The sequence below is a fragment of the Procambarus clarkii genome, chromosome 7 (assembly GCF_040958095.1).
Source record: "Procambarus clarkii isolate CNS0578487 chromosome 7, FALCON_Pclarkii_2.0, whole genome shotgun sequence".
Lineage (NCBI taxonomy): Eukaryota > Metazoa > Arthropoda > Malacostraca > Decapoda > Cambaridae > Procambarus > Procambarus clarkii.
In genome coordinates, this window is record NC_091156.1 from 41,663,073 (window position 1) to 41,689,119 (window position 26,047).

At 44.1% G+C, this 26,047-nt stretch overlaps 1 protein-coding gene across 3 annotated transcripts in view; it reads left to right on the forward strand.

Moving 5' to 3' along the window:
* Positions 1–26,047, forward strand: part of LOC123761286 (sulfotransferase 1A1-like) — a 163,312-nt gene that overhangs the window by 47,601 nt on the left and 89,664 nt on the right. For 2 of the 3 annotated variants that reach the window (XM_045747208.2, XM_069314230.1), the window contains exons 6-7: positions 11,950–12,116; positions 13,999–14,104. The exons of the other annotated variant lie outside the window; for it this stretch is intronic. In XM_045747208.2, the coding sequence (XP_045603164.2) occupies positions 11,950–12,116; positions 13,999–14,104 (273 nt within the window). The remainder of the gene's footprint in view (positions 1–11,949; positions 12,117–13,998; positions 14,105–26,047) is intronic. 3 annotated transcript variants of the gene reach the window in all.

Consider the following 26,047-nt stretch of genomic DNA (forward strand, 5'->3'; position numbering starts at 1 on the left):
CGGCTGCACTCGCTCGATTCCTTCCTGTTCTGCTGCCTATCGAGCCTTATTTGGTCCCGCTTCGTGGGCCAAATACTTTGATGTCCTCCCTCCTGACTGCACCTCCTGATGTCCATCGACATCTTGTGGATTCCGTGGATGCTTCTGTTACCTTAAACCCCACTCGTCTCGGTACAAGTGTCGTTGCTGCTCCTTCTTGGGATGCAGCTTCCTGCTTGGTTGCCTTATCCTGCCTTGGCGAGACCCCTGTTCGGGTCTCAAAGAACGCTCGGTTGAATGCCAGTGTTGTCACTATTCTCCTCTCGCCCCATGTTGCGACCGGTGTTCGGAATCTGCAAGACTGCCACAATGATATTCGGCATATCCTCTATGCCCAGGGCCATTCTATTCTCCAGGTGGACACGTTTACTCGTCCCCCTCGTGGTCGTCGCTGTCAACCCCTTCGAGTTGTGAAGATTACCTTTGATGGTAGGACCCTTCCATCCCCTGTCATTTTTGCTGGTGCCAGGTGCCCTGTCCAGGAGTACATTCCTTCTCCTCGGCTCTGTAACAAGTGCTGGAGGTTTGGGCATGGTGCCCTCCGCTGCTCTGGGACTCGCTCTCTGTCCATTGTGTGGGGGCGAAGGTCATTCTAAGTCGGAGTGCACTTCTCCCTAGGCTCGCTGCCTCAACTGCGATGAGGCCCATCCTACCTTCTCCCGTGCGTGTATCCATTACAATCTTGATGCAGCCATCTTCAACTTGAAGAACCGGGAGCGTTTATCTTTTCCTGAGGCGAGGCGCCAGGTTCGCCAGCTGCCGCCTTATGCTAACATCTCTTATGCTCGCGTGTTGCGCTCTTCCTCTCCTCGTCCTTCCCACCTTCCTCAGACTCGCAACCGTTTCCGGGCCTTGGACCCTGATACGCCCACTGCCCCCTCCTCTGTTCCTTTGAGTTCTGTCCCGAAGGGTCCCCCTCCTGGTCCTCTGTCTGGGATTCCCCTTCTTTCTACCCGGTCTGTCATGTCTCCTGAGTCTTCTTCCTCGTCTACCTCCGATCCTCCTTCCCATCCTTCTCCTCCATCTATTGACTCTCCCCGCCGCCTGTCTGTGCAGGCTGATGTCCATCGCTCTCCTAATGGCCGGCGTGTGTGCTGTCGTTCAGCTTATGTTGAGACGCTGGAATCTGTTGCCCGGTACGTAGTTGCTGGGACACCGGTCTCTAAGTCAGAAGAGCAAGCCTGGCTCCTCTCCTTCCTTCCTCCTCCTTGGCGAGTAAGAAGGCTTTCGCTTTCCTCGGCCCCTACTACTGACACTCTTGCTCCTTCCCCTCCCGTTTCGGTGGTTGCGCCCCCTGTTCCTGCTATGGAGGTTTCTTTGGCCCCCGCTTTCCTCTCGGTTGCTGCCCTCGCTGAGGTGCACTCCCCTCTTTCTACCCCCCCTCTTCCTGCTGCTGTCCTTGACTGCTCCTCTCTGTAGTCTCCTCTTCCTCCTCCTCTGGACCCCGCCCTCCCATCTCTGATCTGTTCTCCCGCTTCCTTCCCTCCGTCTTTGCTCAATTTACCCATTCCCCCTAACCCTGACTTTGCTGACCCTGATCCCGACCCTGATCTTCTTTAAAGTGCTATGTTGCACTTTCACCTTTTTCTTCCTTGTCCTCTGTTGTTGTCCTTTCTCTTCTCGTCGATGTCTATTCTTCAATGGAACGTTCGAGGTTATTACGACAATTTCCTCGAACTCTAACTTCGGAGTTAGTTTTTTGCCCCTTTGTGTGTGTCTCCTGGAGCCGTTGCTTGGTGCTCGTCCTTGTCGCTTTCCTGGCTATTCCTTCCTCTTCCCCCCCCCCACCCCCAGCTGTTGCTGGGGCTTCTAATTCTTCTGCTCTCCTGATTCACTCTAATGTTCCCTTTGTCCCCTTACTTTTTCCTTTGCCTCTCCATTGTTCTGCTCGTATCTTCGTGGAGGGGGGGGGGAGAAATGGAACAAACTGTGTACCATTTCCCCGAGTGTCCCGCTTTCTCTTCCTGATCTGAAACACTTACTGGACTCATTGCCGGAGCCTGTGCTCCTGCTGGCTGATTTCAGTTGTCATCATTCCTTTTGGGGTGATGTTCTGACGAACACCCGAGGTCGCCTTCTTGAGCCGTTTATCCTCTCTTCTTCCCTGTCTCTTCTGAATTCTGGTAAGGCCATACATTTGGACTATCGAACTCGCTCCCTTTCCTGTCTTGATCTTTGTCTTTGCTCATCTTCTCTTTACTTAGATTTCATGTGGCAGGTTCTTGATGACCTCCATGGCAGTGATCATTTCCCCATCCTTGTTGCCTTTCTCTTTTAGCCCTCTCCTCTCCTTCCCTAGGTGGCAGTTTGCTAAAGCGGACTGGAACCTATTTACCCTCGGTGCTGCTCTCTCTGACCTCTCCCTCGCTCTCTCCTCCTTTTTCATGACACTGTTTTCGACGCTGCCCTCCGCTCTATTCCTCGCTCTTCCTCTCAGGGTCCACGGAAGTGCGTTCCCAGATGGAATGCAGACTGTGCTTGGGCTGTCCGTTGTAAGCGTGCAGCCTGGAAAAGACGCCGCCGTCGGCAGACGGCTGGTTATTTTCTTTTCTTTTGGAAAGCAAGTGCAGTGGCCCGTAGGGCCATCCGTATGGCTAAACGTGAATGTTGGGCATCTTATGTTTCCACCATTACGTCCGAAACTCCTCTACCACAGATCTGGAAGCGTATCCACAAGATAGCGGGTAAGTTCGTTCCCTATGTTTCACCAGTCCTTCACCTCCGTGGTACACTTGTGGCGGACCCGTTGCTGATCGCTACCGAACTAGGTTCCCACTTTTCTTCTGTTAGCTCTGGTCTTCATCTTCCCTAATCTTTCCTTCATCGTGAACTGTCCTTGAATCACGTCCTTTAGATTTCTACACTCTTCTTCGACTTACCTATAACGATCCCTTGTATATCTCTCTCTATCTCTCTCTCTCTATATATATATATATCTCTCTCTATATCTCTCTCTCTCTCTCTCTCTCTCTCTCTCTCTCTCTCTCTCTCTCTCTCTCTCTCTCTCTCTCTCTCTCTCTCTCTCTCTCTCTCTCTCTCTGAACTTCGTTCTGCCCTGGCCCTCTGCAGTTCTACGGCGGCGGGCTCCGATGGCATTCATTGAGATGCTTCACCATCTCCCACCGTGCACGTCTCTGTATTTACTGAGTCTGTATAATCGGATCTGAGAGTCGTCGTCAGTCCCTGAGGACTGGCTCGATGCCGTTGTCCTCCCAGTTTGCAAACCGGGGTCTCTGGAAACTTCCCCTAAGGACTTTCGCCCTATTGCCCTCACAAATTGTCTGCAAACTCTTTGAACGTATGGTTAATGTTCGTCTGATGTGGTTCCTGGAACATCATCACCACCTCTCCCCTTCTCAATTTGGTTTCCGCAAGTGCCGCAGCACAACAGATGTTCTGGTGAACTTGGAGGTCTATTCGTACTGCTTTTGCTGCGAAGACCTCTGTTGTTGCCGTCCTTTTTGACGACACTACATGGCGTTATCATATTCTATCCCAGCTTCATTCTTTTGGCCTTCGTGGTCATCTCCCTTCTTTCTTCTGCAGCTCATCATTCCTTTCGGGTGAGGCTTGGTATCGCTCTCTCTGCCTCCTTTCAGCAATACGAAGGTGCGCCCCAGGGTAGTGTTCTGAGCACTACTCTTCTTCTGGTTGCCCTCAATGGTGTTCTTTCCTCTCTTCCTTCAGGCGTCTTCTCCGCTGTCTATGTTGATGATCTTTCCCTTTGATGTCAGGGTGATGGTTCGCCTCTCCTTCAATGCCGGCTTCAATTTGCGATTGATGTCATGCCGTCTTGGGCCACCGATCATGGCTTAAAGTTCTCTACTACTAAGATTTGTTCTGACTTTTACTCGGAAACCGGTCTTTCTTCGTCCCTCTTTGTCACTTTATGGTCATCCCCTTGAGTACAAAGATTCCGCGAAGCTTTTGGGGTTATTCTTTGTCAGGGTTCACCCCCCTTCAAACCTGGGGTTGGGGTCGGGGTCGTCCCACGGGTCTTAGCCCCTCAGTACTGGACGCCACTGCTCGCCTTTGGGCTCCCCCAGTCATCTGAGGGCTGGCCTTATACACCCCTAGCGAATGGGGAGGTTCAAGCTTCCTATAACTCGCCTAAACCTTCCTGTCCGGACACTGGGACATTTTTTCTTGCTTTATCTGGTCTGTCCTGAGGTCGCCAGCTGGGTGTTAATACTCGTGTCCCAGCAACACGTCAGTGGTCTCATTAATTATTTTGGCTAAGGATGCAATGTCACGTGTAGTGCAAGGTGTCACTAATGGTCTCATAAATATATATATAGCCCTAGAGAATGGAGGCTCACTTAAACTCAATTAGTTTATAAGGTTTACTGAAGAAAAACATATACATATATAAATGGCATAAAGAAATGTCTGTTTGGAATCATCCACTGGCGGCAACATTTCTCGATGACACGTCTCTGGCAACACGGTCAGCTGGCTGGGTCCACTCCTCCAGCGCGGGCACTCACCTCGCACCTTTGGCAGCACAATCAGCTGACAGCTCCAGCTGTCAGACGTCGTGATTTTCCCACACGTCTAGCAATGAGATCAGCTGGACGTTTCAGAGTACGTTGCTGGCTCCTTGTACACCAACTACCCTTCCAGGATTACTAACATCCCCGCCTTAATGCTCGCACACACCAACTCATGCTTACACGAGTTTTTGGCTCCTAGCCAAATGTCCTGTCACTTATACAAAAAAATGAGTAGAATTATTCACAACATACAAAATACTCTAGCTCGCCTAGCTCAAAAGTGGTAAGGGAGGGACAATTATCTACCTTATTTCACTCCAACCACGAAGTTGACTCGTCCTCTGTTGAGGGATGTTGAGGAGCCTGGTCCTGGCTTTTGGTCTCCTGATGAACAGTTCCCACACACAGGTTCCTCCATCGTCCTCGTGATAACGCGTCCTCGCCGTGCTCACATTAAACAGGTACTGCCTTCCTCCTATTCTCTGGGGTACTGGAAACGGGTACCTCCGTCGTCATCCTCACTCACTGGCACTATCGACTCTTACAGTCCAACACAGCTTCCCCTCGCCTCACTGTCAGTAGATTTGGCCCGGCCATAACTACTCGCTTGATGTAGCATACGTGGTCCTCTGGGCGTCCCAGACGTCACCAGCCCGACGTTCCCTCTGCTGCTTACTCTTGATAGGACTCTTGGTTCTCCAATCCGGTCCGTCCTTGCCTCTGGGCACTCCACGGAAGTTGGATGGCTTCTCAGACTGTCTGCAGAATCGAAGCAGAGCTTAAATCTACTGGTAAGGGCTCTCTAGGTCCGGAGCTCGCTCGAGCGCGTCTCCTCTCTGAAGGCTCGTGACGTACTCTTCCCACCCAGGCACCCGCCGCTCCGGGCCCTCCACCTCATGACGTCGCATAGCCCGAGGGCTCTCGTCATTGGCCACTTCCTGCACGGGACCTCAATCTGGCCAATCAGGTGTCTGGAAGCGTCAGGACGTCTTGGTGGGAAACAGGATGGCTCGACACCGTCCTGTGCCTCAAAAGGCTTAAGCCCCCTATCATTATCAAACTTAGCTGGCTATTTTACATCCACCTTAATCACGCTCCACGTTTTCCTACACATGAAAATGTTCCCTGAACATTTGGGAATGTTTAGGCTAGCAAATATGACTCTTCTAAGCTGGGAAGGAAGAAGTACAGGGGTGCACACCGTCACATCTTTAACACTCATTTGTCTTGGCCTCCCCATTTCTCTTACCTCTATGTTGAGTGCTCTAAGGCCCTTGCCCTCCTTCAGGTATTGTCCATACTTCTTGGGGAGCGGATAGGCGCGCACTCCTTGCTTTACATTTTTCCCTCGTATTGTCTAAACTCGATTATGGTTGCTCTGCTTACTCGTCTGCTTCTCCTTCTACTCTTCGCCGTCATGATGCTTTGCACCATACTAGGTTGCGCCTGGGTTCTGGTGCCTTTCGTTCGACTCCCGTCCTCAGCTTGTGTGTTGACACTGGCTTCCTGTCTCCTCAGGACCGCCGTGATCGCTACTGTCTTCGCTATCTTGCACGATCCTTGCAACATCGTTCCTCTCGCCTCTGTCGTGCTTTGACTTTTACCCCTCCTACGGTTCCTGTTCCTCTTAAACACCTCTCTTTCTGTCCGGTTATCTCGCTTACAGGATACTCTTTTCCGTTTGTATTTCTAATATTTCTCTCCATGTTCCTTCTTTCCCCCCCCCCCCCCCCCCCCCCCCCCCGTGGAAAGTTCCCCTTCCAGTTTTGTGCATCCTTGACCCACATCACTAAAGCTTTTACCCATCCTACGGTTCTGAAACGCCTTTTCCTTCAGCACTTTTCTTCTCACTCGCACTCCGTTTCCGTCTTCACTGATGGTTCCAAGTCTGCGGACGATGTTGGCTACTGTTTTTCCTGATCACACTTGTTGCTTACCTCAGGAGACTAGCATCTTTACAGCGGAGCTTTATGCTATTATCTCTGCTCTTCGTATCCTGCTCTCTCGTTGTCAATCTTCCTTTGTAGTTGTTGTTGACTCTCGTAGTGCCCTCATGGCTCTAGGGTCCTTTATTCCTGTCCATCCGGTGGTCATTGACATTCAACATTGGCTGTTTCTTATTTCTAGTAAATTTAAATCGGTAGAGTTTTGCTGGGTTCCCAGCCATATTGGTGTTTCTTTCAATGAGCATGCGGATGCTGCCGGTAAAGAAGCTATCCGTTCTTGTCCCGTCTTCCGTAAAGGTATTCCTTATTCCGACTTTTATCCTGTTATTCATTCCTCCATCCTTGCCCGTTGGCAGGGTTGTTGGTCCTCTGTGGTTAGCAACAAGCTGCGTACTCTCAAACGTAGTGTTCCCCCGTGGCCTTCCTCCTACCACCGTAACCGGCGGTGGAAAACTGCTTTGGCACGGCTGTGGGTTGTCCATACTCGCTTAACCCACGGTCACTTAATGGAGCGCCGCCCTGCTCCTTATTGTCCGAATTGCGTTGTCCCTCTTATAGCTGTGCATATCCTTGTTGAACGTCCTGACTTCCAGGACCAGCGTGTCTTGCTTTCCGACCGTCCCTCGCGGTCACTTGTCCCTCGATATAATTCTAGGAGAATCTGATACTTTTGATATCGTTCGCCTTATCCGTTTTTGTTCTCGTATTGGCATTCTTGGTGATATTTAGCGCCCTCTGATTATTTCGCACTTTGATGGTACTACATAGCCTTCCCGGTTTGGTGCCTTCTTTTGATAATTACCTTACCTTATGAATTGAAAACAGAAATATGGTAAATTTTTGTATATAGTTAAACAAGGTATGATGAATGTATAATATGCATAAATTAAAATTGGCACCTGGGTCGTAAAAGGGTCAAGGTCTGCGTTTGCGGCAGAGCTTTACGCAATTTTATTCGCTCCTGTCAAACTACTTGATGAACATTGCAAAGGTCAACCTCAACAGTGATCTCATAGCTTGTGAACATTTTGACCTCTTGCATTCTGTTCTGAAATCCAACATTTATATTTTCAGATGTTCAAACTAAAGTTGGTCTAATGTTGCAGAGAACCCACCATACTGATGTTTAATGCAAATGAACTTGATGCCGCCACTAAGTAGGCCATTCATGCCAATCACATTTACAGTAAAAATTCATTGTTCATGATTCTACCCAGTCCTTCACTCTGCGATCCATGGCGGTTGTTTGCACGATAGATGATCTAGCATTTCATGTAACACTGGCCTTCCGCATACCATGGTATTGTGGGGGATGTGATGAAACACGGCTCTTGCTAGGCTGCACGTTGGCCGGACACCAACTCGTGAACCCTGAAGGAACGGGGCGTCGTTCCATTACCAGAGCAGCAACATTCCACTCGTATTCATGCACCATTTTGTAGAATGTTCTGATTTTCTGTATTTTCTTTCCCTCAACCTGTTAATATAATCCTTGGTGAATAGTGTAGTCGCCGTCGGTCTAGTAGATTCTTGTATTATCATGGTTGATATCCAGCGTCTTAAGCAGATCCCATGATAGTGCTCTAGTCTTCAGAGTGGCGCATATTGACAACTGGTTGTTAAAGGTATGGTAGCCCTGGAATGCTGGCACAAACGACAGATGTAGTGTTGAGAGGTTTATAAAGTGTTTGGGCATAGTAATTTGTAATGGTGGTAAGTCTTGTACTGTTGGTGTTGCCCAAGAATATAGTGTGGTGGTCATAGTATTTTTTACTGAAAGTACTCGGTCGACAAACTAATGATGGGTTGGGTGTTTGACTTCCAATGGTGCAGAATCTTGCGAGTCTGCTAAATATCGTCCTCGGGAATGTTCTGTATTTGGCATTATTCCTTACTGGAAGGAAAGTGGGTAAGTGTTATAGGTAGGCGAATTAAGATTGTGGGGGATTGTGGTAAGGTGTGTTCACCTAGTTGTGCTTCCGCGGATTGAGCTCTGGCTCTTTCGACCCACCTCTCAAATGTCAATCAATGAAGCAACACCCAACAAATGGCTTCCCCCCCCCCCTCCCCCAAACTAACCAGCAGCCCATAACGGCTGTCTAACTCCTCGATACCTATTTACTGCTTAATAACGAGGGCATCAGGGTGAGAGAAACTCTGCCCATGTGTTCCTACCTGAACTGGGGATACAGCCCCAGCCCACAGGACTACATATCCAGCGTGTTGTCCACTCGGCTAACAAGTTCCCACTGTGTGCACGTGTGTGTAGGTATAGCTTGGAGAAGTTTAATACTATGAGCTTCCTGTAGTCTTTATTTTAAGGATGTTCCTGGCAAGCAATGGTGGTTGTAGAGACAAGTGAAGGATCACCAGTATAACTGCAATCATAGTGGCGTTAATTGTAGTGTGGGGGGATAGGTTTTGTTTAGTTTGCCTAAATAGACCTCTCTCAACCAGTGTAATGTGGTAAAGATAGGCTCATTGTCATGGTGTCGTTTTAATGTTGACGACCTAACTGTTCGTGCCGGTAATTTATGATGTAATAGGTCAGAAAGGTCACTAGTGTAGAAGGTATTCTTGGAGCTATGAAAACCTTGTGGGACTAAACCATTAACGTAAAGTCAGCGAAGGAAGAATGGAAATTAAATGTGTTGTTAGTTACTATTTCCTACTTACATACTTGTAATGTCAATCCTGATCTTCAACGCTTCCTAGAAGGTTGTAACGGAACTTGTTACGACCCTGTGTTCCTTAGTTGGAAACCAGAGGTCAAATTGAGCTCTAAATAATTTACTTTACATTATTTGATACGATTGCTGATTCGCGTTTGTTCCTATCTTTCTTGCCAGACGTAAGACAAATCTTGTTTCTCACAGAGCATTCAGACTCTTGAGCTTGTTGATTTAATTATAACAGTAAAGTAATTATCAACTATTCTTAGAACTAGTAAAGTAACGAAGGCCGGTGAAGACTTGTATTGTTTGTAGCTGCACGATCAGTTAGGTTATCTTCCGGCAACGACAACTGGGGAGCTCGGAGACGGGACGCCCAGGGTGCTTTCTTCTGTTCTGGTTGTGTGGTGGAAACATCTTCCCTGTGGGGCTCTGCCTCCTCCTCCTCCTCCTCTTTCTCCTCTTCTTACCTTATCCTGTGTCTAGTTTACAAAGCTAAATACTGTGTAGCATGTACGATTTCTTGCATAAGTGTGTAGTAATGTGTATAGGCTGCGCTAGTGTTTATATTGCTAAGTTACTCTAAGGGGTCTCGGTGGAACCACGTGTGCTCAAGTGGTACCAAGCTACTTAGTCTTTGCTAGTGTCCCTTGCCTAGTAGACTTTTCCCTAGCTTGTCTTAATTGTAAAACCTTGTATCCTGCCTACGTGGACCAAGGCTTTTAACGTAAGATAGTATGGTAAAGTAGATATTGTTGTTAATGTATATGGGGGTTGTTAAGAGGATTAATAAATAAGTTAGTTTTAATGAAGTATCCTTTCTTCCTGTGTAGGGGATCAGTGATCAAACCTCTAGGCTGACGTATTGACCTTAAGCCACTAAATTAATATTGTTCGTTCTTATTGGGGGCCGGGCCTATCTGATCTCCACTAATTTTGATACACCCTGATTCTAGCTGTTGGCCCTTCTCTTCAATACTCTATACCCCCCATAACAGCAACTAAATTTGTATCTGAATTCGTGGGCACCACACCAGAAACAAATGCCTATTTGATATTCCAAGAGTACGACTTGATCAAACTAGGAATTATTCGTTTGCCTTGTTCGGGTTGAAGGTAGACACAGTAGTCGCTTCTGTATATTTATTGAGTGAGGCAAACATTTGTATAACTAGCCAGCCGAGGTCCACCTACTCTTAGTCTGTCAGGAGAACTGAGGCTGCTGGGAGCGTCGCTGATGCTCCTCTGTCTGGCATGACGTCAGAGGCCTACTTGCCTGTGATTGGTTATATTCCAACTGACAGAGAATTTGAGTATAAGAATGCTCTACAAATCAAGGGACCCAGAATGTGGAATGAACTTAACAATCATGTCAAAGATTGTCCCCTTCTCAACCAGTTTAAGATGAAAACTAAGTATTACTTAATTAACTCAATGTAACCTACCTTACTTCTAAATGTCAACCCATGTCTCACTATTATTAAAAAAAAAAAAATGCAGTTTGTTGACCAACTTGTATATTGGCCAATTTCTACCATGTTCCCCTTTTTTTATCTTATTAATTTTTCTTTCAACGCAATTTATACTTTAAGCTCAATTACTGTTAAGTTTGTCAGTTTTTTTTTCCCCCAGCTCATCTTGCCCGAAACGCTATGCGTACTAGTGACTTTAGGTATTGTATGTACTACCTCTATCTTTAAATCAAACAGAATGTTGTACTGTAACTCTGCCACTATGTATGTACTTTTCCTAAATAACTTATTATTATAATTATTTGGTAAACTATACATAATATTAGGTTTTTAATATTGGGATGTAATTACATCTTTATACTGTCATGTGCGAATATAATATACTTTATATATTTTTTTGCAACCCAAATTAAAAAATGAATAAAAAGTTAGCGGCGTAATGTCGCTTGTCGAGTGCCAATAGGTAAAATAGATTTTATAATTTATGTAAGTTCTTTAACTCTTACACTTTTTTTTTTAACTTTAAATGCTCTATTCACTCTTTCGATGGCAGTGAATCATGTTAACCAGTGTGGTGTGTTTTGACCAATGACTGTTTCAAAGTGCCTATTCATCTCCCTGTACCACAGTATTGGTCGGCGGGTTTTTTTCCTTGTAACGTTTAGAAGCCTGAATATAGTGGCATATCGAAATGAGGCGTGAAATTAATGTGTAACTTCTGGCATGCAATTTGTCGCTTGTGCTTATTAGTTTGGATTTTTTTAGCTGGTTCTGTCTTCCAATTGTTGTAACGGTGATGTTATGTTGAACTTTCCTGTTTGCTGTCTCGTGTGGCCTTTATTGGAATAGGACGTGTGATTGACGAGATGAGACTCCATGAGTCCCGGGTGATGTGTCGTGTTGTAGGTGGGTACCTTCCGTGTACAGGCTCGGGTGTTGTCCCGTGTTGTAGGTGGGTACCTTCCATGTTTGGACAAGTGGGATCGGGCTGCTCTCGCCCGTAAGCGTAGGACGTTTAGTATTGGCTATGAGTGAAAGAACTCTTTATTTTCTTAAGTTTAGCTAGAGTTCTCCTTGGTAGTTTTGTGATATTGCAGACCTTAACATTGCACACTAACTCCTTGTCTTGTCGCAAATTTTAACTTCCAAATTCTCGTATTAAATTAATGCGTTCTTAAGATAATTAAGAAAGTGCCGTTAGCTTTAACTAGAATATTATACAATTATATTTCGGAAGTAGCTTGATACTGTTAGCTGCAAACCTTAAAGGCTAAACCTCTTGTTTATATATGTAAAAAGTTCAGTTATATGTAATTCGTATCTACAGTGTTGTACTGTCCGTACTGGCCCAACTTGATGATGGCGTGGGAGAAAAAGGACTACCCCCATATGCACTTTGTGTTTTATGAAGACTTGAAAGCTAATATAAAGAAGGAACTTGGAACACTGAATGAGTTCTTGGGCACCAACCTCTCCCAACAGCAGCTTGATAATGTAAGTGTCATGATACTCTAACTATTAATGATTTAACATCTCGAAGTTAACTCGTGGTATTAGGGGTAGCTCGTGGTATTAGGGATGCAGTCCCAAGTTGAACCTCAGAACTAATCAGGAGTATAGAATAAATGAGGGTAAAATGTAGTGGGAAAGAGAGAAATGCGTGTTGTCCAAAGGCACGCAATGCTCTGGGACCTCCATATAGTAATGTAAAATTTTAACATTGATACATCATTATTTGGTAATGTTCAAACTATACACATAGGGCAAACATGAAATGTGAACACAAAGGCAAAAAGATTAGGTAAAGTTTAACAAATTTACAGAAGATTGGCAGATGGCGTTTATACCTTGGGGAAAAAAAACAAATGGAGGATTGTTTGCTACAGAAATAGCAGTTGGTCATTGGAACTTTTAATGAGATTGATCTGTAGTGATATTTGATGAGTCTCCTTCTAATAAACGGATGCATAAATGTACCAAGAGGTTAATTATTTTCTTGAAGAATTAGCGGCAAGGTGTTGGATATTATTCGTGGGAATTTCGCCCTTCTTGGGCATTTTATTATGCTGTTCAGTTATTTTGGGATGCACATATTAACTTGATCGTGCACAGATAAGGAGGATGATTTAACCAGGCATTGGAAAAGTGTATTAGCGACTAAAATAACTACATAGTTTTAGTTAAAGATTAAAGTGATGTGATGGAAGTATGTGAAGGGGGGAGGGGAAAGTATAGTAAAACTTCGTTTGAATATTATGTGACAATATACTGCGTAATATATTGACCTGGGTAAATACTTGTTTCGAAAAGGGATGTTTTGGAATCTACTACTGGGCAACGTATTAACATCACTAAAATGGGTGGAATTAACTGGGGGTTTGGTTAATAGACCACTTGCAGTTAACCTTGATTCTTCGTATTAAAGTATTGCGAAATGTTAAAAGTATCTGGCATCTTTTTAAAATTTAAATTTCTTGGCGTATTCTCTCCTGGGTAGAAGTAAGCTGTTATTGGGATCAGGTTTAGTAGTATAAATGTTATTGGCAGACTAAATTGCTTATAACAATTATTAATGACGCTAAATATGAACAGTAACGCTGAAATGTGTGTGTGGAAGATTGAGATGCAACACCAAACTTTAGGAAAATTGCTGTGGTCGTATTTTTTATTAGTTAATGTCGCTCGTCACTTAATTGTAATGATGGAAGATGTCGAGTATGGTAATTATCAAAGTATGTACATGAAAGCATGATGGGTTCAACTGAAGGAATGGAACAAAGGAAAGTTAATTTGGTGTTGGAAGATTGATGGTGGGGAAGAGAGGCTGTAAGAATAAATGAAATAAGCGTGAACTTTTAAACATCTTTTTCTTAACGAATAAAGTCTCTTAAACATGAATATGATTAAAGCAATCCGTCCTCGACTCTAGTCAATTACATCCAGCAGTCGATCCACCCCACGCATACAAATTTGTACATGCTGTTCATTCAAAACGGGAATTTTCTTAAATATAAATTAATATTATAATAGAGCATTATGCGTATATAGGCATAGGTTAGGTGTTTAGGTTCTGTTGGCGATTATCTGTATTTGTAGTACGGGGAAGATTATCGGCCCACTTACAAAATATTTTAAATTTATTTTGTCAGGCTAGGTATGTCTATAGTAATTACTTCAGTTAACTAGTATGACATGGAATTAGCAGCCATTAGTGCTAAACGTTGCGCTCCCTTCACCTATATCCCCCCCCCCCCCCTCCACCCATCTTTATGCTAGGGAACATTTCAGATTACATCAAGATTTAAATTTTGTTGTTGCTGTTGGTGGCAAAGTAGTTTGAACCTGTTACGGTATTAATATTGGTTCCTTTCTCCAGGTTGCCGAAAACTCTTCTTTCTCCTCGATGAAAGCTCGAAGTGAAAATGATGCTGCAAATTACCACCAAGGTGCCCAGAAGAGGGAAGGAGACTTCTTCAGGAAAGGTGTGTGGAAATGGTTAAGAATCTAATTGGCAAGTCATCTGTAATACTTAGCGTAGTTGCTGAAGCTTTTGTATTTTGTGAACATTTTAGCTTGTTCGGGTCAAGTGCAGTTTTCTCTTCCCTAGAGACACATGTCGAGACATAATCCAAGTGACCGGATGTTTTAGTTGTTTCTCACTTTAATCAGGTGAGATAACTGACCACCATCAGAATACTTGTAATGCTTCATGGGATCATACCATGACTGAATCGACCAAACAAATGTAAGTGAAATATTCTTGAGGAAAGAACGCCAATTCCCTTCAAATGTTTTAGGCTCTGCTCTAATGTACCCTGTTGAACTGGAGCATTTATAACCACTAATTAAGCGCAACAGGTGCCGTTGTGGCAGAGGTTTTTGTCATTGGCGACTGTGATGGTTTCAGCGGAGCTGTGATTAGTACCACCCAGGTGAGAAATATTTGCTAATGATAATTTCATGGCATAACATTTGGCTATGGTAGTCAAAGCCTCTTAATAGGACTGCCCTAGGCTAGAGTTCTGTGTGGTGTTATGGTTTGACAATATTACATGCATCTGCCTATATTATAGTTAGAATATTACATAGGCTTGAATGAGGTTTTTTGCTATTTTTTCAGTTCCTGGGTGAATCACATAAATTAAATTATAACATGGTATTGTAGCTGTGGTACACAGGCTCCTGTACCAAACGGCAAGATATGTACCTTAACTAGATTAGTATGCCTGCTTGTGATTTTTTTTTTAGTTACTAGTGGCACAAATAGGTTTTCTAAACTAGCTGAAGTTTAGATTGAATGCTATTTGTCACGGTTGGCTCGTCTTGGACACCAGGAACTCTTGTGGTAAGACTTGCTGTGGCTGCTGAACCATCTCTGGATATTGTGGTAAAGCCTTTGCCTTCCGTCAACCTTGAGCACTTTAATGGTTACCATACCTTCACCTTGACCATCCCGGAGAAAAATATTTGGACGGTCTTGTACCACCACCTGCCGGAGGTGGTTCTTTCCCACCGTTTCCTTTTTCCTATTGAGCACAACCAACGTTTCCTTTGTTCTGCTCGGTAGTTCGAGCAAGGGTTTGCTAGAGCTAATCATACAATTATAATTGATAGTTTAAATTATGGTTAATCCAGCTTCCACACCCTTGCTTAAGCTCAATGGCTGCCGACCCCGACGAACTTCATAAACGTTTAGCAGTGTTATTTTTTTCGTATATAAATTATTAGTTTAGGCTGCGACCTATAGTTATATACATAACTAATCCTTTGTATAGGAAGGCAAATAATTGTTTTTAATTTTTTGGCAAATTACTTGCCTTTTGAAGTACACCAGCGAATCGTTTATGTCAGTGATGGACATTTTGAGATGTGCTAGAATGTCATCACTCATGAGTAAACACCTATTCATAAATAGTTCGGCTGCTGGATTAAGAAGCATTTGACCTTTAACAACGCCAGTGTGATAAATGGGAGAAAAAGCTAAAATTGAATTTAGTTTGAACGCTGCTCAAACAATATCTTCTCTTCAATTGATCGAAGCATGAAACTATTAGTGCCTTTGAGTATAGACTAAAAATAAGTTTGAATAGAAGCCTGAACACTTAACCTACCATCTACCAAACTGTACGCAATCCCAATAAAAATTATACTCTGAATGCATAGTAAAAAAAAAAAACTGATCGCTGCCTCTAGGAGTCTGCTGTAACTTGAAAGTATTGCTGGTGGATGGTTTGCTCCGTGTTGCTAGTTGCTTAGACTCGCAGGCTCCCTTGTGGGGCCTGTTGATTATCTGTCGATGATTGAGGATTAACGGCCCTGTGGCCCCGTCTCTGACTAGGCCTCCTGGTTGCTGGTCTGGGTCAACCAGGCTGTTTGATGAGGCTGCTTGCAACCTGGCTGATCAGGTATACATTGCAGGAGTTTCAAAAGTTTTTACAGCAGTGTAGAAAAATTTACCTCCTTGTTACCTTAATTTCCTGTAAAATGAATTCTATAGACATAGTGAATTTATAAAATACGAAATTAACTGAAATATTTATTTAAATACACTGCAAATTAGATTGCTCGGGGCGACCAAGAAATTCACAACTGATCAATTAATGCAGACTTAAAGTATTTTGCTGCAACGGAAGGTCACCTGGAGGGTCAAATGGCTGATCATGTCCACCTGGCGAGAGGTCCACATCTATAATTTATAGTAAAATGAGGAATGCAATTTTTAAAGCGAAATCACTAGTTTGCATCTGCGCATGCTCTAAATCTCAAACGGAATTAACCTAATCTAATAAATCTATTATAAATTTCACCCTCCTTGTCCAGCTCGTTGCTGCCGTGGAGGGGCTTGGTGGGCGGCTGACGGAGTGTGATGCTCCTTGGGATGAACCCCTGTCCTTTTGTAGCTTTGTGCTCCTGCTGTTGTCCTTACAAATTTTGCTGGACGCCTTTTCCTTTTCCTTCTGTTTCGTTTTTCTCCCTCTCTTCTCTTTTCTCATTGTCATTCCCCGCCGACCTTTTGCCCGTTTTGATTCTTCTTTTGGCCTTCTTTTATTTTGACGTCCGGGTGTTTGGGGAGGCATACTCTTGCACCCATAGAACTGTAGTACCCAACGTCTCGAACGAGAGGACCCTTTTATTGTCAATCCTCCTCTCGTCACAGAAGCCGCTCTCGATAAACTGAATGTTCTTAAGGTGGCGTTTGTGTGTGTGTGTGTGTGTGTGTGTGTATGTAGGGGGGGGGGATACTAAAGACTCCCCCTGGGGGTGCCCCGGCATGATCGGCGATAGCTTCTTGTTGGATGTCCTGCCTCTAATTGTGGCTCCATGGTGGGTATGGGGGAACATTAGTGAATTAGTTTTAGTTTTTATAGCTGATAACGTTTCCCTTGTACCTTCTCAGGCTCGTGGGGCTGGTGACCAAACCCCCGAGTCGGACTGTGTTGTAAGACCAGGCTCTGTAGCCCCTGCTGCATCGGGCCCCCGATCTTGCTCCTCATTTGACCCTCCTGACTACTCCCCTCAGCTACCCTCCCTCTGCGGTAGGGTCGAGTTCCCAGCCCCCAGTAGCGACCCTCGTCCTCTGACACAGCTCCGTCTCTCATTGTGACTACTGCGCCTTTTACCCCATCTCACTCTGGGGGTTCTCAACGTCGTCCCCGCCACGGCCGCACTCGCACGATCTCTTCCCATACTAATACTTGCAACGCCTTGTTTGGTTCCGCTACGTGGGCTAAATACTTTGATCTCCACCATCTGGATTATACTCCCCCTGACGATTTCTCCCTCCATAAACACCTTGTTGATTCAGTAGATGCCTCTGTTACTTTTAACCCCACCAATTATGGCCCACGTGTCGTCACTGCTCCTCCTTAGAATGCAGCTACTCGCTTAGCCACTTTGTCCTGCATTGGGGAGACCCCTGTTCGGGTTTCCAAAAACGCTGGGTTAAATGCCAGTGTTGATACTGTTTCCCTCCCACACCATGCTGCAACTGGTGATAGGGACCTCGAAGACTGCCATGAGGATATTGGACATATCCTCGAAGCCAAAGGCCGTTCTGTACTCCAGGTGGACACGTTTACTCGATCCCTTCTTGGTGGTCGCCGTCAGCCCCTTCGAGTTGTAACTATCACCTTCGATAGTAGGGCCCTTCCGCCCTCTATTATTCTTGCTGGTGCCAGATGCTCCGTTCAGGAGTACATTCCCTCTCCTAGACTTTGCAATAAGTGTTGAAAGTTCGGGCACGGTGTCCTCAAGTGCACAAGTACTGTGTATCTATGCCCCATGTGTGGGGATGATGATCATTCCAAGTCAGAGTGCACTTCTCCCCAGGATTGCTGCCGGTGAGGGCCACCCTACCTTCTCACGCTCGTGTATACACTACAAACTCGAGGAAACCGTCCTCAACTTGAAACACCGTGATCGTCTGACTTTTCCTGAAGTGATATGCCATGCAGGGGGTAATGATGTTGGGCGAGTTAGGAGTGAGGAACTAATACAGAGATTTAGGACAGCCATTCAATTAGTTAGGAGCAAGAGAGGAATCCCGATCATATGTGGCATTCTTCCAAGAAAGGGAGTGGGAAATGAATGGATGTCGAGGGCACTTGGTGTCAATTGCCGGCTGGAAAGATATTGCAAATCAAATGCAATATCTTTCATAGACAACTGGGAACGCTTCTATGGAAGAAATGAAATGTATGCTCGTGATGGGGTGCATCTATCGAGGGCTGGGGTTGTTGCTGTTGCGAACTCGTTGGAACCAGTGGTTAGAGGTGTTTGTTTGGGTTTAAACTGTTAGTAGATAGTGGTATGGGAATTGATTTGAAGGTAGGAGGTAATAAAAGTATGTGTTCGTGGGAGAAAAGAATTGGCAAAATGATCAGGGAAAGAAAAGGGCCTCAAAATAACAATTCACTTAGGCTATATTACACTAACAGTAGAAGTCTAAGAAATAAAATTAATGAATTAAATGCTCTTGTCTGCACAGAAAAAATAGATATTATTGCACTTACCGAAACTTGGATGAACGTAGAAAATAGAGAACTATTAGCTGAATATCAGATAAATGGATTTAAACTATTTCACACAGATAGATATATTAGACGAGGAGGGGAGTAGCCATATATGTTAGGGACAATTTGAAATGTAGTCTCAAAGAGGGAATCAAAACTGAGCCACACAGAAACTATTTGGATGGAATTAAACGAAAAAGGAAATAATATTATAATAGGAGTTATATATAGGCCACCAAATTTAGACAGAATGGAAGCAAAGCATCTATGGAATGAAATATCTAGAGCATCTAGATCTAACAGTATTTGTCATGAGTGACTTTAATTTTAGTGGAATAAACTGGGTGAACAAAACAGGGAATAGTGAAGCAGAAGATTTTCTAGAATTAATTGACGATTGCTTTCTTACGCAACACATTAAGGAACCAAAGCGGGAAAATAATATTTTAGATTTAGTGTTAACTAACAGGGAACACAAATTAATGACATCGAAATAGGGAGTGAGCTAGGGAACAGTGATCACAAAGTAATCAGATTTAGCATAGAATGGAATAGACCTGTAGGAGAAAATTCTGTTAAAGTGCCAGATTTTTGAAAAGCTGATTTTAATAGCCTAAGAAATTTTTTGGGTCAAATAGATTGGAAACTCTTGGGTATGGGGTGTGGGCCAGTCTTAGAGCGAGACATGAACCCAGCGATAGGTGACGTAAAAGGGGATTTCGATATGGATTTAATATATAACTTATTTAAGAATATTCTAAACAAAGCACAGGAACGTAGTATACCATACAAATTGAATAGGTCAAATACTAATGACCCAAAGTGGATAACAAATAATTTAAAGAACCTTATAGGTAAAAAGAGAGCTTGGTACAAATGGATTAAGAATGGGGAAGTCGGGTTAGAACAGGAATTCATACAACTGGTTAGAAATGTTAAAAAAGAGATTAGGAAAGCAAAAAGAAACTATGAAGTTCGCATAGCAGAGCAAGCAAAGTCAAATCCTAAAGTTTTTTTTCAGTTATATCGAACTAAGACTAGGGAAAGGATAGGTCCATTAAAATCTGAGACAGGTCAAATAACGGATAATGACAAGGAGATGAGTAGTATTTTTAACAAATATTTTATATCTGTATTTACTAAAGAAGAACTTAACAATATGCCTTCAGCCGAACAAGTCTGTGGGTGGGGATGAGAACAGGTTGACTAGTTTAGCAGTTACCAGGGAGGATGTAATTAAACAATTAGAAAAACTAAAACCAAACAAATCCCCAGGGCCGGATGAAGTGTTTGCCAGGGTGTTTAAAGAATGCAAAGAGGAGCTTTCCGAGCCACTGTCTACCATATTTAATAAATCAATAGTCAGGCAGAGTGCCAGAGTCATGGAAGGTAGCTAATGTGGTACCAATTTTTAAGAAAGGAGATAGATCACTTGCATCAAACTATCGGCCAATTAGCCTAACGTCTATTGTGGGAAAGTTACTTGAATCAATAATTGCAAATACAATTCGTCTCCATCTTGAAAAACATAAATTAATAAATGAGTCGCAACATGGTTTTACAAATGGCCGTTCATGTTTAACAAATTTGCTAACTTTTTATTCCAGCATAGTTGAGGCAGTTGATAGTGGTAAGGATTGTGATGTTGTGTACCTTGACTTTAGCAAAGCTTTTGATACAGTGCCACATGAAAGACTAATTAAAAAAATAGCTCATGGTATTGGTGGTGCTATATTAACTTGGATTAGGGCATGGCTATTCCAAAGGAAACAGAGTTAGCATAAATGGGGTTAAGTCAGAGTGGGATAATGTTGTTAATGGAGTACCTCAGGGCTCTGTCCTGGGACCTCTGCTGTTTATAATATATATAAATGATTTAGATTCAGGTTTGAGTAGCAACATTTGCAAATTTGCCGATGATACGAAAATCGGTAGGGAAATTAATTCGGAGGACTCACTATCACTTCAAGTTGATCTAGATAGGGTTTTGAAATGGTCAAATGATTGGCAAATGCAGTTTAATGCTGATAAATGTAAAGTTCTGAGGCTAGGTAATGATGATAGTTACAAGATACGAGCTAGATGGTGTTAAGATTGCGAAGTCGGATTGCGAAAGGGATCTGGGAGTTATGATTAGTAAGAATTTAAAACAAAAGGATCAATGCATGAATGTTCGTAATAAGGCGAAAAGGACACTGGGATTTATTAATCGAAGCGTTAGTAACAAGACACCTAGTGTGGTTCTTAAGCTATATCTTGCTCTGGTTAGGCCCCATTTAGATTATGCAGTTCAGTTTTGGTCGCCGTATTATAGAATGGATATAAATTCACTTGAACGTGTCCAACGTAGGATGACTAAGTTAATTCCCCAAATTAGAAATCTTTCATATGAAGAATGATTAACAAAGCTTAAGTTGCATTCTATGGAAAGGCGAAGAGTTAGGGGTGACATGATAGAGGTTTACAAGTGGATGAATGGACATAACAAGGGGGATATTAATAGGGTATTAAAAATATCAACACAAGACAGAACACGAAACAATGGGTATAAATTGTATAAGTTTAGATTTAGGAAAGACTTGGGTAAATACTGGTTCAGTAACAGGGTTGTTGATTTGTGGAACCAATTGCCGCGTAACGTGGTGGTGTCCCTCGATTGTTTCAAGCGCGGGTTGGACAAGTATATGAGTGGGATTGGTTGGTTATAGAATAGGAGCTGCCTCGTATGGGCCAATAGGCCTTCTGCAATTACCTTTGTTCTTATGTTAGTCGTCTCACCCCTTTCGCGGGTGTATCCTGCGCTCGTGTGTTGCGTTCAACCTCTTCTCATCCTTCCCACTTTCCTTGGTACAAACAGTTTCCAGGGCTTAGACCCGAACACAACCTCAACCTCTTCCCCTATTCCTTTGCGTCCTCTCCCGAAAGGTCTCCCTCCTGATTTTCCACCTGGAGGGGAGGGAGTTTTCAGGGGAAAGCACAAAGTAATTAAGACTATAGCACTGGGAACGGGTCAGGATAAGGGTTTGGGGATGGGACGGGAGAAGGAAGAAATGGTGCCTAACCACTTGGACGGTCGGGGATTGAACGCCGATCTTCAGGAAGCGAGACTGTCGCTCTACCGTCCAACTCGCGTGGTGGGGACTCTCCACCTGGCGTTTTCCCCATTCCTGCCCAGTCCACAATGTCTTCTTTCTCATTCCCCCCCCCTACCCCCAAGTCTCTTAACCCTCCACGCTGCCTGTCTGTCCAGGCTGATGTCCATCATCCTCCCAGCAATCTTCGTGTTGTTCACTCCCGTTCCTCTTCTCCTGCTGAGACCATGGAGTCTGTCGCCCGGTACGTTGTAACTGGAATGCTTGTGTCTTCGAGTCAAACGTAAGCCTGGCTCCTCTCCTTTTTCCTCCCCAGTGGGTAAGAAGATATCTTTCTTCATCGCCCCCCCCTCTCCCTCTGACTGTCACTACGTACTCTCCCACTTCAGTAGTCGGGCCTCCTGTCCCAGATTTGGAGGTTTCTTTCGCCTCCCGATTCCCTCTCGGTTGCTGCCCTTGCCGAGGCGCGCACTGTCTTCTCCCCCCCCCTCCCCTAGCTGTCCTTGCCAGCCTCTGTTGTCCCCTCCCCCTCCGGACCCTGTCAGTCCGCCTCTGGTCAGTCCCCTAACCCTGATTTTGTCGACACTGCTCCTGATCCTGACCTGATCCTAAGATTCTTTAATAAACTGTGTTCCTCTATACCTTTTTTTTTTTTTGTTACTGTCCTTTCTCTTTGGTAATGTCTATTCTTCAGTGGAATATTTGTGGATTTTATGCTAACTTCCATGAACTCCACAACTGTAACTGTAATTACACAGTTTTCACCGCTTTGTGTTTGTCTCCAGGAACCCATGATTGGTGCTTGTCCTGGTCACTTTCGTGGTTATTCTTTTTTTTCCCAAAGCGCCCTCCCCCCCCCCACCCCCCAGCTCTTGCTGAGGCCCGTAACTCTACTGCTCTCTTAGTTAGTAATGATATTCCCTTCGTCCTCCTACTTCTTCCGTCACATACCCATTGTTCTGCTGCCAGTGTTTTTGTGGGTAAATGGTATACAGTCTGTTGACCAGACCACACACTAGAAGCTGAAGGGACGACGACGTTTCGGTCCGTCCTGTACCATTCTCAAGTCGATTGTGATGAGGAGGTAGAGACAGGCAATAAATAGGCAAGAGAGAGCTGAGGAGGCAAGTAAGGTGTAGGGGATAGTAGTAATAATGAGAACTGCAGAGTGCCTATTGGCCCATACGAGGCAGCTCCTATTATAACCACCTAATGAGGAGGAGATAGTAAAAGGAAAAAGAGGATAGCAAGGGAGCGTAGGAGAAGACAATGAACAGAAAAAGGGGAGAAGAAAGAAAAGGCAAGAGAAAGAAAGATAAATGGAAGGGGTAAGCTTAAGTTTCCTGGATTTTCGACTTGGAATTACGGGCGTTTTCTCTAACCGCTTGTCGGATCACGACGTAAATTTACGGTGCGGTTTAAAATATTTGTAAAAAATCCAGTTTAAATCCGATTTACTTGGGGTTTGTTTCAAACTCCGCTCCATGAAATTCCCGTTCTCTCGGGTAGGCCGCAAGTCACGTCGGCCTACTGGGTCACGTGACAGGCCGTGACCCAGTGATCCGTCACGTGATCGGATCTCTCTCCCCTCGGCCGCCAAACTCGCACGTTTTCAAGGATTATTACCCGTTTGTGTGTGTTTATACCCCACTAAATTCATCAATAATGGATCCAGCACCAGGCCCAAGCGGTGTTTCGGCTACAGGAGCCTCAGAATCAAGTGGAAAAGACAGGATTACCGCCATCTATAGGAGGTTTGCTGGTATGAGGCTCACTCCCACCAAGATTCCCAATGTCTTGGATGCCTTTGATCAAGCTGAAAATGAACGAAGTGATGCAGAAGGTGAGGATGTAGAAGAAGAATTTGAAATTGGGGGCCGTAGACCCCTTGGGGATGACTCAACAGAGGATGAGACTGAAAGCCAAACTGAGGAGGAGGAGGAGGGGGCGAGTTGCGGGCGACAAGCGAGTTGTCTCTATGATTACCAACCTACACAATGCAGACACAAAGAAAGTTCAGAAAAGAAAACGAGTTCGCAGGGCAGATGGAACAGTAAGACTACAGCAGGTTGTGGTGAACAAACCACAGGCAATTGTTGACTACACTAAGTTCATGAAGGGTGTTGACCACTTTGATCAAATGGTAAAGTATTACCATTTCGCCAGGAAATGTCACAAGTGGACCAAGAAAATAACATTTTATTTCTTGCAAATGGCATTGCAAAACACTTATGCATTGTACAAGGCCAACACAGATGATCGAAGGAAACTAACTCTGCTTCAGTTCCATGAAGTTGCTATTTGGTCTTTATTGAAATTTGACAAGGCAGAGTGGCCTGCAACAACTACACCATCTCCACATCTAGTTCATGCTCCAGACATAAATGATGACACTGGTCCTGTGTATCCTGCTGCTGACCCGTCAACACCTGGCCCGTCGGGTGTGAGGCGCCCTCTCTTCGTCTACACCTAGTGCTGAAGCTGAATCTGATGAAGATAATTCATATTCCACATTAGTGTTTGAAAACAATAGTGAGAGCGACGATTCAGACAGTAGTTTATTGCCAACCCAGAGACAACAGCGACGTGTTGTTATAGCAGAGACTCGCCTGAACTATAAATTGAAACATGAGCTGGTAAAAAACCCCTAACGTCGCAGGTGTGAAGTGTGTGCAAAGTCGGGTATCAGGAAGGAAACTGGTATAGCGTGCAAGACATGCGATGTTCCACTTTGCGTCATGCCTTGTTACACCACTTATCACAGGAAAAGGGTGTATTGGGTGGACAAGAAATAACCACCCGCACCAGCTTCACTCCACCTAGGAACATCTGTTGAGCAACTTCAGGAATCAGTACCTGAAGGAGGTGGAGTGGAGATAAAATGCTCAACTTATTTTACTACAATCGTCTTTGCTTTGGTAAGTACACATAATTGTCTTAGATTGTTTCAGTATTGTAGTCTATTTTCTTAGGAATATTTTGATACCTAAATGAGAACTGTAGCACGAAAACTAAAGTAAGTATACACGAAACAAGAGAAACTTTTTTTGTGGGTGTTGCGGGTGTGAGTTGGAGTGTCAAGAGCGGGTTCCGGTTGTGTTTTTTCAGTCATCTCTACAGCTGTGAATTCCAAGGAATTGTATTTGATATGCATATGTCTGTGTAGGGAATTTTATTCCGAACACTATACAAAAGAAAAAAACGGTGTGAAACAAATATAAACTTGAAAAACATGAGCAAAGTAAAAACTTTTGACGCTCACGGGTACAAACACGCGTAAGATTTTATTCACCGCAAATTTATTTGACGTTGTGTTGGCCAACTTTACCCATGTTCTTATAGAACTTTCTATTGCGAACACATTGCTATAAAAATGAAATACGTAGCTCGAGAAATAATGTCAGGACAGTGAAATAAGTATAAACATTCAAAGCGCTGCATCACAACAGTGTCATCGCTGCTGAAATCACGGCTAACGCTTCGCCCAGTTCCCACACTCGTGCGGGTCACCCGATACCATAATTAGACATTGATAGGCATATGTCTGGGTGGGGAATTTTATTGCGAGTTCAGTGATATCAAAATGAGCGCTGTAGGATGACTGTGAGGCTGGCAACAAACGAAAGAGTATGAACATTTACTTCCTGTTTGGGTGTCACGGCGAGTCATCTTCATGTTTATTTACTTCGTGGTGGGATACCAAATGCTTGGGTGACATTTTATGCATATGATTTTGTAGAAAATTTTATTGCCAACGCATTGATACCAAAATGAAAAACGTAGCTCGAGAATTGATGTTAGGAGCGTGAAAAGATTATAAACTTTTTTGTGTTTACGCTTGAGCGCCCAGAACGCTGCGCGCACAACCCCCTTTTTTTGGAGCTAGTGCCAAGCGCACTAAAGTGTTAAGCCACGTTTGTTAGAAAGATTAGAGCATTTGAGTATATACTGTGAAAGGGAACAGTCCACAGCAACAAAGTCAGGACTCAAGTTCATGTTGGGTACATTGTGTATCAGAGCCGATTCTACAAGACGGCGTCTGTGAAGAGTAGAGGCAGGAAAGATTATTTTGGAGGAAGACCAATCAATTGGATGATTAGAATCCCTCACATGGCAGAAGAGAGCATTGTTTGTGTCTGCAGACTTAACACTTCTCTTGTGTTCTTTAAGTCTGTCATTCAGTGTACGGCCAGTTTCACCAAAGTATTGGAGAGGACAAGATGAACAGGAAATAGAGTAGACACCAGCAGCATTAGAAGCAGTAGGAGCAGTGTGAACTAGATTGCTACGAAGTGTGTTAGTTTGTCGAAAGGCGAGTTTA